Source organism: Onychomys torridus, chromosome 4 (genome assembly GCF_903995425.1).
Source record: "Onychomys torridus chromosome 4, mOncTor1.1, whole genome shotgun sequence".
NCBI classification, from domain to species: domain Eukaryota; kingdom Metazoa; phylum Chordata; class Mammalia; order Rodentia; family Cricetidae; genus Onychomys; species Onychomys torridus.
The window spans coordinates 106,258,657-106,270,532 of NC_050446.1; the positions used below are offsets into that span (position 1 = coordinate 106,258,657).

General features: G+C 46.5%; 1 protein-coding gene across 3 annotated transcripts in view; it reads right to left on the bottom strand.

Annotated features, from left to right (window-relative positions):
• Positions 1-678: 678 nt before the first annotated feature.
• LOC118582464 (putative endogenous retrovirus group FC1 Env polyprotein) overlaps positions 679-11,876 on the bottom strand; it is a 38,780-nt gene continuing 27,582 nt past the window's right edge. For all 3 annotated transcript variants that reach the window (XM_036185363.1, XM_036185362.1, XM_036185364.1), the window contains 2 exons: positions 4,579-4,762; positions 679-1,944 (listed from right to left, as the gene is read on the bottom strand). In XM_036185363.1, the coding sequence (XP_036041256.1) occupies positions 1,054-1,641 (588 nt within the window). In that variant the 5' untranslated portion in view covers positions 1,642-1,944; positions 4,579-4,762 and the 3' untranslated portion in view covers positions 679-1,053. The remainder of the gene's footprint in view (positions 1,945-4,578; positions 4,763-11,876) is intronic.

Below are 11,876 nucleotides of genomic sequence, written 5' to 3' on the forward strand. Positions count from 1 at the left end.
CTAATATGGATAGATCTTGGGTTATTTGACATCCTATGTTTTTGAAGTTAATGTCAGCCATTGCTGTTCCTGTGGCGCCAGGAGCAGCTTCTGCTGTAGCAAAGCTTGAGAGGTATGAGGAGGGGATCACACATTGGTTGGTTGGTTGGTTGGTAGGTTGGTTGGTTGGTTGGTTGGTTGGTTCGTATGAAAATAAGTGCTCTGTCTCTGCTGGATCATCCTAAATATACATTCGGGGGAGTAGAGACACCAAGATAAAGAATTTGGGGGCTTGATGCATATGCCAGATAGGCAAGCATACATGGGTGTAATCCATCAGTCCAGACGAGCCAAACAGTTTCTGCCAAGTGGTGAAGGAAGGAATGAGCACCTGGCACTGTGGTTGCCAAAAGCTGAGAGATATTTATAATGAATCTGCATTTATTCTTCAAGGGGGATTTGGACATATTATAGCTCTTTGAGTCAAAATGGGTCCTCTCACCTTGAATTCGGTCTGGGTTAAGGTATTTGATGGTCTGGGCTAGAGAGTTGATGGTCAGAGCTGGAGAGATGGCTCAGTGGTTAAGAGCAAGGGCTGCTCTTCCAGAGGTCTCCAGTTTAATTCCCAGCAACCACATGGTGGCTCACAACCATCTATAGTGGGATCTGATGCCCTCTTCTGGCATAAAGTTGTACATGCAGACAGAGCACTCATACATAAACATAAGTTTACAAAAATAAATTTGATAGTCAAGTGGAAAGACTCCCATGGACAGTTGGCAAAAGGAGTGATTGAAATGGGGTTCTGATATATAGTGAGTCCTACATAGTGTGAGGGCTTGGGAAGATACAGAGCCAACAATCGGACATAACATTTGGATTAGCAACCTTCATGAGCAAGTGTATGTACTAAAATAGTCATTAGGGGTCAAAGCAGGCCAGAAGAGTAGGGCTAGTGGTAGGAGAGAGAGAAAGGTGGTGCTGACAGGAAGTGATGTCAGCTGGTGAACCCCACCAACAGGGCCAGGGCAGGTATAGTGGCTGGTTTGGTTATAGCATTCAAATAAAGGAATTCTAAGGTGTGAACTTGGCTAAAGCTCTATAGATGAATATCTTAGTCTTCCCATCAAAGGCTGCATCCTTCTCATTATGTCTATAGACAAAACCCACGACCCCTGTTTTCCATCTAATATCCCAAGGGTCAGGGATTAAGTAGTTGACCTTAGTATGCCAATCAACTGAGGTGAGTTTGGATGGATTTTCTCCTCCCCATCTGGTCCAAGTACTATGATATTTGCAGTTCCAGTGTGGACATCCTCCGTAATTTGGGTCCTTACAGTCGGGCCGAGTTTGCTCATACATAAAACAGACATATATAGGAGAGGTCATAGCATTGTAGAAGTCATTTATACACTTCCCTTGGCAGGTGTCCCTTATATCAAAAGTGAGGCTTATAGCACTTGCACATCCAGTGACCGGACAGAAGGTAGAGCCTATGGTCTTGTTGTGATTTTCCAAGGCAACTACATGGAACTTCCACGCCTTAGGGGCTGGTTTGGTTGGTATAGGAGCCTGGAGAGATGGGCGTTTCCCATTTGGGTTCCCAGAAAGAACAGAAGGGAATATAGCCAGACAAAACAACAGCACTAAATTAAACCCCATGACACTCTTAACTTTAGCGGATCTTCGCAGGTCTTGATGACAATCTGCTTTTCTTTAGCTAGGCTGTTGTTCCCAGTGCCACACTTGACCTGAAAGTGATGGCCAGGTGTGGGACAGCAGTGGAGGTGATCAGGACGACAAGGTGTGGTGGCTTCCGTGGGGTCCCAGTACCTCAGCTCAGTGTCTCTTGATGCACACCTTCTCTCCTGGCTGGAAGGGGTGTGGATGAGGTGGTGGACTTCAGAAAGCAACCTGAAGCAAGGAGGCCACAGTGTCCTGAGTCAGCTGCAGAGCCTGTACAGACTGAAACAGCTGATGGTTAGGAATTTCAGTGGCTAGTTCCATTTGAGGGAGGATGAGAGGGGGTCTCCCAAAGAGGATTTCAAATGGAGTTAAACCTTTTACATAAGGAGTGCTTGGATCCCTAAGAAGAGCAAAGGGAAGGAGCCCCACCCATCTTTTGCCAGCCTCCAAAGTTAATTTAGTCAAGGTCTGATTTGGCCTCTCTATTTGTCCTGAACTTTGTGGATGGTAAGCACAATGTAATTTCCAATTGGTCCCAGAACAGCAGAAATGCACTCAGTAACCCTGGATATAAAAGCAGGTCTACTATCTGACTCTATGAACATTGGCAATCCAAACCTAGGTATTATCTCATCCTTTTCAAAATGTGTTTCTGCCCTTAGTTTGTGAAGCAGATCACATCCCAACAGAGGTACAGACACTCAGTCATGGCTAGGAAGGAGTGGATCAGAGTCCCCTTTCCCAGGCCCACAGTTCTTTAGGGGTCCAAGAACAGATTTGTAAACCAGTAGCTCCTTGTACTACAGTCGGTTTCTTATTCATTGGCCCACCTGCCTGCTTTAAAACCAAGTAAGTGGCTCCCATATCCACAAGGAAATTGATGGGAATCTGCCCCCCAGCACACATGCACACACTTTCAGAGTAATCCTGGGCTCCGGGGGAGGGATGGCTAAGCCCAGACCCTGTCAGTCTGTGTCTAACTGGAGCATAAATACAGACCTTTGTTTTTGGTTTGGACATTTGTTTCTCCAATGGTTGGCTTCTTTCCAGTAAGAGCATTCATTCCATTTGGGCCACTTGCTTTTCCAATGGCCAGTTTCTCCTTCCTTAAGGGAGCGCCTCTCCTAGCATCTGCTCCCCTTGGCCTTTCATAAACCTTGGATGCTGAAGTTCTGCTCCCTGGTAAGCTGCCACCATAATCTTACCTAATTGCTTAGTCTGCCTGTCCTCCAAGGTGTCCCATTGTTGTATACCTAGGAGGCAATCTCACTAGCTCTGACAGTACCTTGCCTCCTTCAGAGCCCTCTATTTTCTGAGTCTTTCTCCTAATGTCTGGTGCTAATTGAGAAACAAAAGCTACATTGATAACCCTCTGGTTTTCTGGGACCTCACAGTCAATGGGTAAACGTCTAGGAGGCGCTCCAGAGAAGCAGATGACCAATCATCAGAACCCTGAGTTATCTGACCTACCTTAGACAAATTTGGGGGGCACTTAGCTGCAGCCCAGAGACATCCCCCACAACAGAGTCTGGTGAAAGAAGTTAAAAGACTCCCTATCTTCGTGGGAAATCTGGTTCCTAATCTGGCTGTCAGGAAAGAAAGACTTCTTCAAATTGTCACCACATCAGTCAGTCGTCAATCTCCCAGCGTTTCCTGAGACCTGCTTTTGATTTTCTCATCAGACTCATTCTCCTCTGTGATGGAGAGAGTTTGAAGTAGCTACTGACAGTCTGCTCAAGTTCGTCAGTGTGTATAAAACACCATTTTTAGCAGAGAGATTCGGCTTTGGGGATTTTCTGAGAAAGAGAGATTTTGGAGCTTCCAGTTACACAGATCACTAGTAGAGAAGAGAACACAGACCGGAACTGACCGATGGCCTCTCCTGCCTTCCTCATCCTGCATCCTAGCTATCCTCCCCATGTTGGGGTTTCTCTAAAGGGGAGGATAGCTAGAGGTGGAGATCTGGGAGAAGTATGGGGGGGGGCAGCACAAGTGAAATGTCCTGCAGTGGGCAACCTAGGGCCACAGGATGTGTCCCTGAAAGGGGAGAAAATGCGGACTATCACAACCTCAGTGAGAGCAGGCAGAGATGAGGTGCCTGAGAGACAGTTGCAGGGGACCAGAGGCCAAAGTCAGAGACAGTGAATGATGGGCAGACCGGTTGGTAAGTGGTACCACTCCAGGTGTGAGCAGGACTCATGAGTGCCTCTGGCCGCAGATTCCTCTCCCTGCCTAGTGCCCCGGCCTGCAGGGTGGGGGCACATCTTTTCTTCTGGTGGGGCTGGTAGGACTGGAGACTGAAATTTGTCCTGCTCCTCGGTCTTATTGTTTTCTTCTGAAACAGAAAGGATGGCTTTAAAGGGAAGATGTGGCTGGTACTTTCTCATCCAGGATGAAGATTCCTCTCCCAGGAACCTCCAGGCCAGAATGCAGGGCAGCTGGCTGAGTGTCCTGGTTCACTAAAGACTACATGTGGCACTCTGTACATAAGAGAAAATTTGGAGGAGTCTGTACCGGGCCAGCCCACCTGAAATGAAGGCCAGTCAAGGACACAAAAGGCTGTTAGTTTTCCTATATGGACCTGTTCTCCAGACTCCCTGGCTTTTCTCTGCAAGTCCTTAAAATGAGACTTCATCAGATCTAAGGGGGTCTTTTGGGGAGAAGACTTTTTGTCTGAGCTTTTCAATTTCTTCAAGAATGAGAAATGACCCAAAAAGCAAACCCACACAACACAAAACAGACAGACAGTGTTCTCCAACTTGTTGACCAACCCCTGCTTCTGGAAAACCTCCAGAACCAAGGAACAAACGTGTCCCAGTGCCCCCCCCCCCCCGCCCCGGCTTGGGGATCGATGCTGTGACCAGCTTTCCCAGGAGTCTCACAGACAGATGAGTGCTACAAACAGAAAGTTACCTCTCTGAGGGCTTCAGATGACTCTTTTCGACAATCTAGGTGTTGGGAATCTGTCAATGGCTCCCTCCAAATGCTGGGTTTATCTGAATTTCTCAGCTCCCCGTCGGTCCACCAGAGATCTTCAGGGTCCGAAGACTCCTCAGTGAGATCTAGGCGTTGAAGACTGTTGACTCCAATTGTTAGTCTGGGGTTTATAAAGGCAAAAAACCACAAGGTTGCAGTTTTGGGGTCAAGTTAGTAGACACCCTGCCTACGTGCAGGCACAGCTTAACTTTTGTGGCAGATGTCTTGCAGATGCCTCAGTTATCTTGAGCAAGCAAGCATTTTCATACAGAAGCAGAACCAGCAGTTGGCCTTGAGACCCATTATCTTGTAAGAACAGTAGAGGCAGTTAAACATTTTTATAAGACTCAGCAGTTTTTGAGACTTAGCCCAAATATTCCAAGGAGTTATTCATCTTGGGTAAGTTAGCTGACAGGGTACAGTTTACAAAAAGCTGACAAGCTAGAGCAATTGCCCAGGTTTCTTAATTCTTTTTTTTTTTTTTTTCAAGACAGGGTTTCTCTGTGTAGCTTTGCGCCTTTCCTGGATCTCGCTTGGTAGACCAGAGTGGCCTTGAACTCACAAAGATCCGCCTGCCTCTGCCTCCTGAGTGCTGGGATTACAGGCGTGCGCCACCACCGCCCAGCCGGTTTCTCAATTCTAAACATAATGCTGACCATCACACTGCCGTCGCCTCACATGGAACGTATAGTAAGGTCTGTTAAAAGCAGCAGCCCCATGACCCGCCCCTCAAAGTTACTGCTGGAAATAGCAGGATCTGCTGCCTTGATGGAAGGAACTGTGAAGTTGGCGGGTGGGCATGCTAGATCTTTGCTGTGCCTTGTGGCCTTGAGAATAGCAATGGTTAAGAAACCCACATTCTGCCCCTTTGTGCTCGAGAAACGACTCACTACAAAGGACTCCTCTGTTCCTGTGACTTGGATAAGACTCCAGCTCTCCTCTTGTTGTCTAGATTTGTAGCCTCATAAACGATTTACTAACCCAGGTGTGGTGCCTCACACCTGGAATCTCTATTCTCCAGAATCTGAGGCAGGAGGATTTTTAATTCAAGGTTAGCCTGAACTATATAGCAAGACTGTCTGGAAAGAAAAAAGAATGAAAAAGATTCGAAATAAATAATTTCTTGAGCTGTTTGTCTCTGATCATTCAGAATTCTTGTTAGCCAGACTTCATTTAAGATTCTTACCTCCCCCAACAGGTCTTCTGAACAGGAGAAGCACACCATCCCCCTGATAAAAGGGTACCCTAAGCTGCAGCATACTCAGACACTGCAGGTCATGCTGATGAGAACAGGAGATAGGGACTGGTTAGGAAAATTCAGGGGCAAGGACTCAGAACAAGAACAATTCTAACCCTTGTAACATCCTTGGTTTTGTCCTGGCTGGAGGGCAGGCAAGTCAGAGGAGGGTTCAGATTCCTTACTGGCTTCTCATAAGTGTGCTACCCTGCCTGGAGGTTGTATACAAAATGTGACCCAAACTCTAGTTCAGACACTAAGACCTTCTGGACAACTTTGGAATTGGTCTTCTAAGTTTACATGATGGGAGTGAGTTATATAGATTCCCCATTGCCCAGTTTCAGCCCATCTCCTGAATGATTTTAGAGTCTTAATTCTTGAGGTAGGAATGTTACAATAGTCTTAGAAGCTATTAAGGATATCAGGGCTCTCTAGAGGCCCATTAAAGGCAAATTCTTTCTTCCCTGTAAAAAGAATGGAATCTATCTCTGGGCCTAGGTAGAGACTTGACATTCTGATCTGCTCCAAAGATTAGAACATGACTTATATTGTCTTTTCCCTGAAGAGTTAATCTATCTGGGCTTGTTAATCACCTGGCTAAGGGACCAACCCTTGAGAAGTGATTAACTGAAAACCAAGCTAAGGAGAGGGAGGAATAATTATCCCCTTAATAAGACAGTGTCCTTACCCTTCCTGGAAGCCCACCTCGGTGCAGTCACAGCTAGCTCTCAGCCAAAAGTCTACTACTTCACCTTTTTTGCTTTCTCTCTTTTCTTTCAGATACTGGCTGAAGCCTGGGCATGCTTTGCCAAATACTGAGGGCCTCCTCACCCTGTTTCTCAGAGCCTCCCTCCCCTTCATGCCTGGTAGCTGCTCCTCCATCTCCACCGTTACTCACCCTGCCCACTTTCTATCTTACTCCCCCTTAGCAATTGCTGAGATTTATGGCTTGCCTGTGCTACTTCTCTCTTAATCACTAATGAAATTGTCTACAAGCTTCCTTCCAAGTCTGCTTCTGCCCAAGTCTGTCTAAACTCTATCATTAATGAAATTAAGAGCCCATGAGGAATACCCACCCCTGAACAACAGCCTCCTTCGCCACCCCCATCCCTTCCTCTCCCAGTTCTTCCTCTCAGTAATGGTTCACTCTTCCCTGTAAAAAACAAAACCCTTTTTGTCTAATTGTCCTGCTGACCTCAGTCCTGACACCTCTTTGGTGACGCTATCAAATACAGCATCTTCAGCGCGTCAGGATTTGCATTTTTTTGGACAGGAGCAGAGGAGCTCTGGGGGGTGACAAGGGGAACAGGTCCTCCTGGGGGCAGCACGTTCTGGGGAGGACATGGTACAGAAGGTGAAGAGCGGCTCCTAAGAGCGTGATGGGATCTGCCCAGAGTCAGCCAGGAAGAAGGGGCCGAGGCTCCAGGGAAGTATGCCAGCTGAGAACTGGTGGTCCCACTGGCCGTCATTTTCAGTGCTCCCACACTCTGCTTTTCACCTCCATAGGTTGCATACCACCCCAGTGTTGGCCAGACACTGAGGATGGCAGTCTGCCTTGAGCCTGCACCACCTGCCACCTCGGCAGACTCTTTCCTGTAGCAATAGACCCCCTTCCTCCTGCACCCACAACCTCTTCCTATAGACGAGCTCTGTCTCAGACACTCAAACTTCTCCCACACCTTAAAACAATGCTATCCTTGTCCTCAAGTCCCAGGGGCTGTCCATCCTTGGTTACGGACAGATACACACAGAGAGACAGAGAGAGAGAGACAGAGAGACACAGAGTTAAGAGTGCCTGCCAGCCACCACATCCCACCAACCCCACATATTCCTCGTGATTGAACACCCTCCTCTGCGAGCTTTCTCTGTGGTGTTTTCAGCCATCACATTTCATGTTCCTCTTCCTCTCTGCTGGTTTCTCTTTCTGACACTTCTCTGGCCTGTGCTGCTATCATTCTCTCTCTCTCTCTCTCTCTCTCTCTCTCTCTCTCTCTCTCTCTCTCATGTTATTCTGACAATGCTGTACATGAATTCACAGCCCAGCTCTAGCGTAAAAGCATCCTTTCAGGGGGATGGGAAGAGGAAGAGGAGGAGAAGGATTCTCAGAGGTCATAACATGTCTTGTGAGCCCCAAAGGGGTCTGTGGTTCTCAACCCCTTAATAGGATCTCAGCCCCTTATAAAGGAGAAGTAGGCATTAGTGTCCTAAGGCTTCTTTGTCCTGGACCCAAGAAGCCTGTCCTCTGTTCTAAAACATAATCTGTTGCTAATCTCTAGCTAGGGCACTGGGTAAAGCAGTTTTTAAATCCTGGCCCCCTGGGCTCATGGCATTTGAGATACATAAATATGTTGTCATGGTGACACAGTGACAGATTAATTACCAGATCCTTCTGGAGCAAAGCTGCTTTAACAATGTGGAACCCCAGGATGGGGTGGGTGTGGGTGATACCCACTCCACCTAGCAAACACTTGGGGCCATTGGAGCCACTGGGTGGGGGTGAAGAGAGGCAAAGCAGCAGCCACCACCTCTATCCTAAGTCAAAATTCCCTGGGGCTTCTGGAATCAGTCATGCTTCTAGAAAATGGAAATATACATGCATAATTTTAAATGACAAAGAACCCAAGAGTCAATGAGATCCTATGCAAAATGATCAAATCTGGAGGAATCACAATACCTGGTTTCAAAACATACAAAACATGAGATTTCCGACTGATAAGATACCTGTGTCATCCTTTTATTTATTTCTTATTTTTTGTATTTATTTTATCTTATGTGTATGATTATGTCTCTGTGAGTATGTATGTGCACTATGTGCATGCCTGGTGCCCCTAGAGGTTAGAAGAAGGCATTGGACTCCCTGGAACTGGAGCTACCAATGGTTATGAGCTGGGAACTGAACCCAGGTCCTCTGCAAAAGCAACAAGTGCCTCAACTGAAGAGCCATCTCTGCAGCCCCACTGTCAGCCTTTTACCCAAGACTTTGCCAGACGTCATGAGACCTTTGTGTCTGCTTAGCTGATTCCTACAACCACCCCCGCTACTACTACCAAGCTGTTCTTAGCTGAAGATCCCCGGAAGCAACTGGCTGCCAAAGTGCTGTTCCACAAGAGTCGTCTGCCATGAATGTGGTTCTTCAAAAGGAGAGAGAAGCAAAGACTCCCAAGACAAAGCTGCCACTGAGAACCTGCTAGGGACACCAAGACAGAATGTGGTCCCCATTTTTACATAAACAACATTGGAAAGTTACGTAAGTTTTGCAGATACGCTTGTCCCTGTTAGTTCTGGGACCTTACTTCTTATCTCTCTTGCTTTCCTTGGGGCCTCTCACAACCCCGTGGTCTGACACACCATCTGTGCTTGGCGAGTTTTATGTCACCTTGACACAAGCTACAGTCACCTGAGAAGGGGAACTTCAATTGAGAAAATGCCTCCAGAAGACCCTGCCATAGGCATTTGCTTAATTAGTGATTGATGGGGAGAGGGTTCAGCCCACTGTGGGTGGTGCTACCCCTGGGCTGGTGGTCCTGGGTTCTTTAGAAAGCAGGCTGAGCAGCACCCTCCCTCCATAAGTCTCTGCATTAGCTCCTGCCTCCATGATCCTGCCCTGTTTGTTCTGTCCTGACTTCCTTCGATGATGAACAGTGTTGTTAAGGCATAAGCCAAATAAACCCTTTCTTCCCCAACTTGTCTTTGGTCCTGGTGTTTCACCATAGCAATAGTAACTCTAACTAGAACAGGCTTCTAAGCACTGGGAACCCATGTACCACTGACTTCTACACATCCTCACTGACTTCACTTATAACAGATCTGACATTAAGTTACTAGCTCTCCTTTCTTCTGCATGTTTGGAAGTAATCCATCTGCCCACACAGTTGAGAAAAATAAGATGAATTGTGATTGCTTGTCAAATATGAGAGCAACCCTATCTTTTACAAAGAAAAAAAAAATGTGTTTGCTTCAACTTGCAAGGTGGAGCCGATAGCGTGGGGTTTCTGATAAGACTATACACACAGGGATAGATATAAACAGCAGCTGCAATGACCAGTTCCCACTCTTCTCTATGGATAATGGAACAGCTGTTCCCTGGGGGAAGGTGGTATGTCTTTTGAAGTGATCGGTGCCAACATACTCCAAAGTGGATTGAAAGGAAACACCATTACTAGCTTTCACTAAGCGAGTCTGCAGAGAAGGTTGGCAATTAACACAGAAGGGACACGGTGAAGGGCACATGCTCTGCTGCCCCAAATGGCTGAGTGGCCTTGGGTAATTAGCTAAAAGTTTCCCAGATTCTGTCTCACGCTTTCATATGAGGGTGATGGTACCCAACTTCAATTTATGTTAAGAGAATAGAGGAAATGGTAAAGATTTTATGGTGGGCTCTCTGTGGGTACATATCCTTCTCCATCTAATTAATTTGCTTAAAATTCACACTATAAACAGCTCAAACCCAAACCATGAACAAAAGGTTTTTCTACTGATGCTGTGCTTAATAGATTTCTAAAGGCATCTCTGTGGTAACTGTCAGGGAGTTAGAGACATCTAGCTTTGGATTTACATCCCACTTACCAGCCATGTCTTCGGCTGAGTTGTGTAACCTCCCCACATGCTGTTCATCTGTTCTGCATTCACATTAGGACATACGTTATGGCTTAGGACATAACGCACAGTGCCTGCCCCACAGCAAGCACTCAGTGAATGTTAATAGTCGTTATCTTTGTTGTCGAAGTTGTAGGTGAAGGGACATCAGTCTGCCTTCCTACACTAAGGATGTCTGGTAGAATGATTCGAGAATGGTTCATCGTCATGACCACGCCTCACTCAGTTGCCTAGTTTCATTCTGTTCTATGATAAAAAAAAAAACAAAAACAAAAAAACACTCTGATCAAAAGGAACTTAAGAGCAGAAAGGGCTTATTTCAGCCCATAGGTTTCTTTCTGTGATGAGAGAAGTCAGGTAGGAACTCAAAGCAGAAACCATGGAGGAATGCTGTTTACTGGATTACAGGTTCATCCTTAGCTTTCTTATAGAACCTAGGACCACCTGCCCAGGGAATGGTGTCACCCACAGTGGGCTGGACCTTCCCATATCAACTTAACCACCAAGATAATATCCCAGAGACACTGGCACAGGCCAATCTATCTGTAAATCCCTCAATTGAGACTCCATTCTGAAGAAACTCTGGGCAGTGTTGATAGTTAAAAAGCTAACTAGGACACTAGCATAGACAGAAACTAAAGTCTAATCCTAGGATTCAGTTAACAGGACACAACTCAGGCCCATGTCCTAAAACTAAGTTGAATTTAGCATTAAAGGTTAATGCCTCCTGCTTATTTCCATAGTGGCATAAATAAGTTTGATGTGACTTGCCTGGTTGGTGACAGAGTAACCTGAGTTTTGGTGGGTCCCATGCAATCAGGAGATACACCCTTGGAAGTAAGGCACTCATGGTCCTCTTCTCCCTGAGTCCTGGGAACACCAGGAAAGGTTACTCCGGTCCTTCAGACTCCCCAGTCATGTGGGAGGTGGGAGTGGGGTGTCATTTCTCTCCCTCTTCTCTGTCTGGAAAGTCAGACTACCTGTAAACCCTACCCATCTGCCACATTTTCCAGCTCAAACTTCTGAAAAACACAGCAAAAACTGCATGATGACGCCTTGAGTAGGTTAAAGCCAAGAGACAGGTGCACAGAGCTCATGCTTGCACCTCTCCACAGTTGATGTGGCCGAACATGGTACTCCAGGCAGGAAGGAGCAAACCAACAAATGCTCAACACCTTTTAAAACCCTTATTTCCACAGAGGATTTTAGCACATGTATGTATCTGCACTATAAATATTCCCACCAGGGCCAATTTCAAGATGCCGATATATCAATTGTCTTGCACAATTCCTGCAATTTTAACAACTGGCTCACAAGGCTCTTATGAGCAGGCACTTCTGCCTTAAGGCCCACACCATGCTTGCACTGTACCCCCTCCTTTGATCCTACCCTACCCTACTCT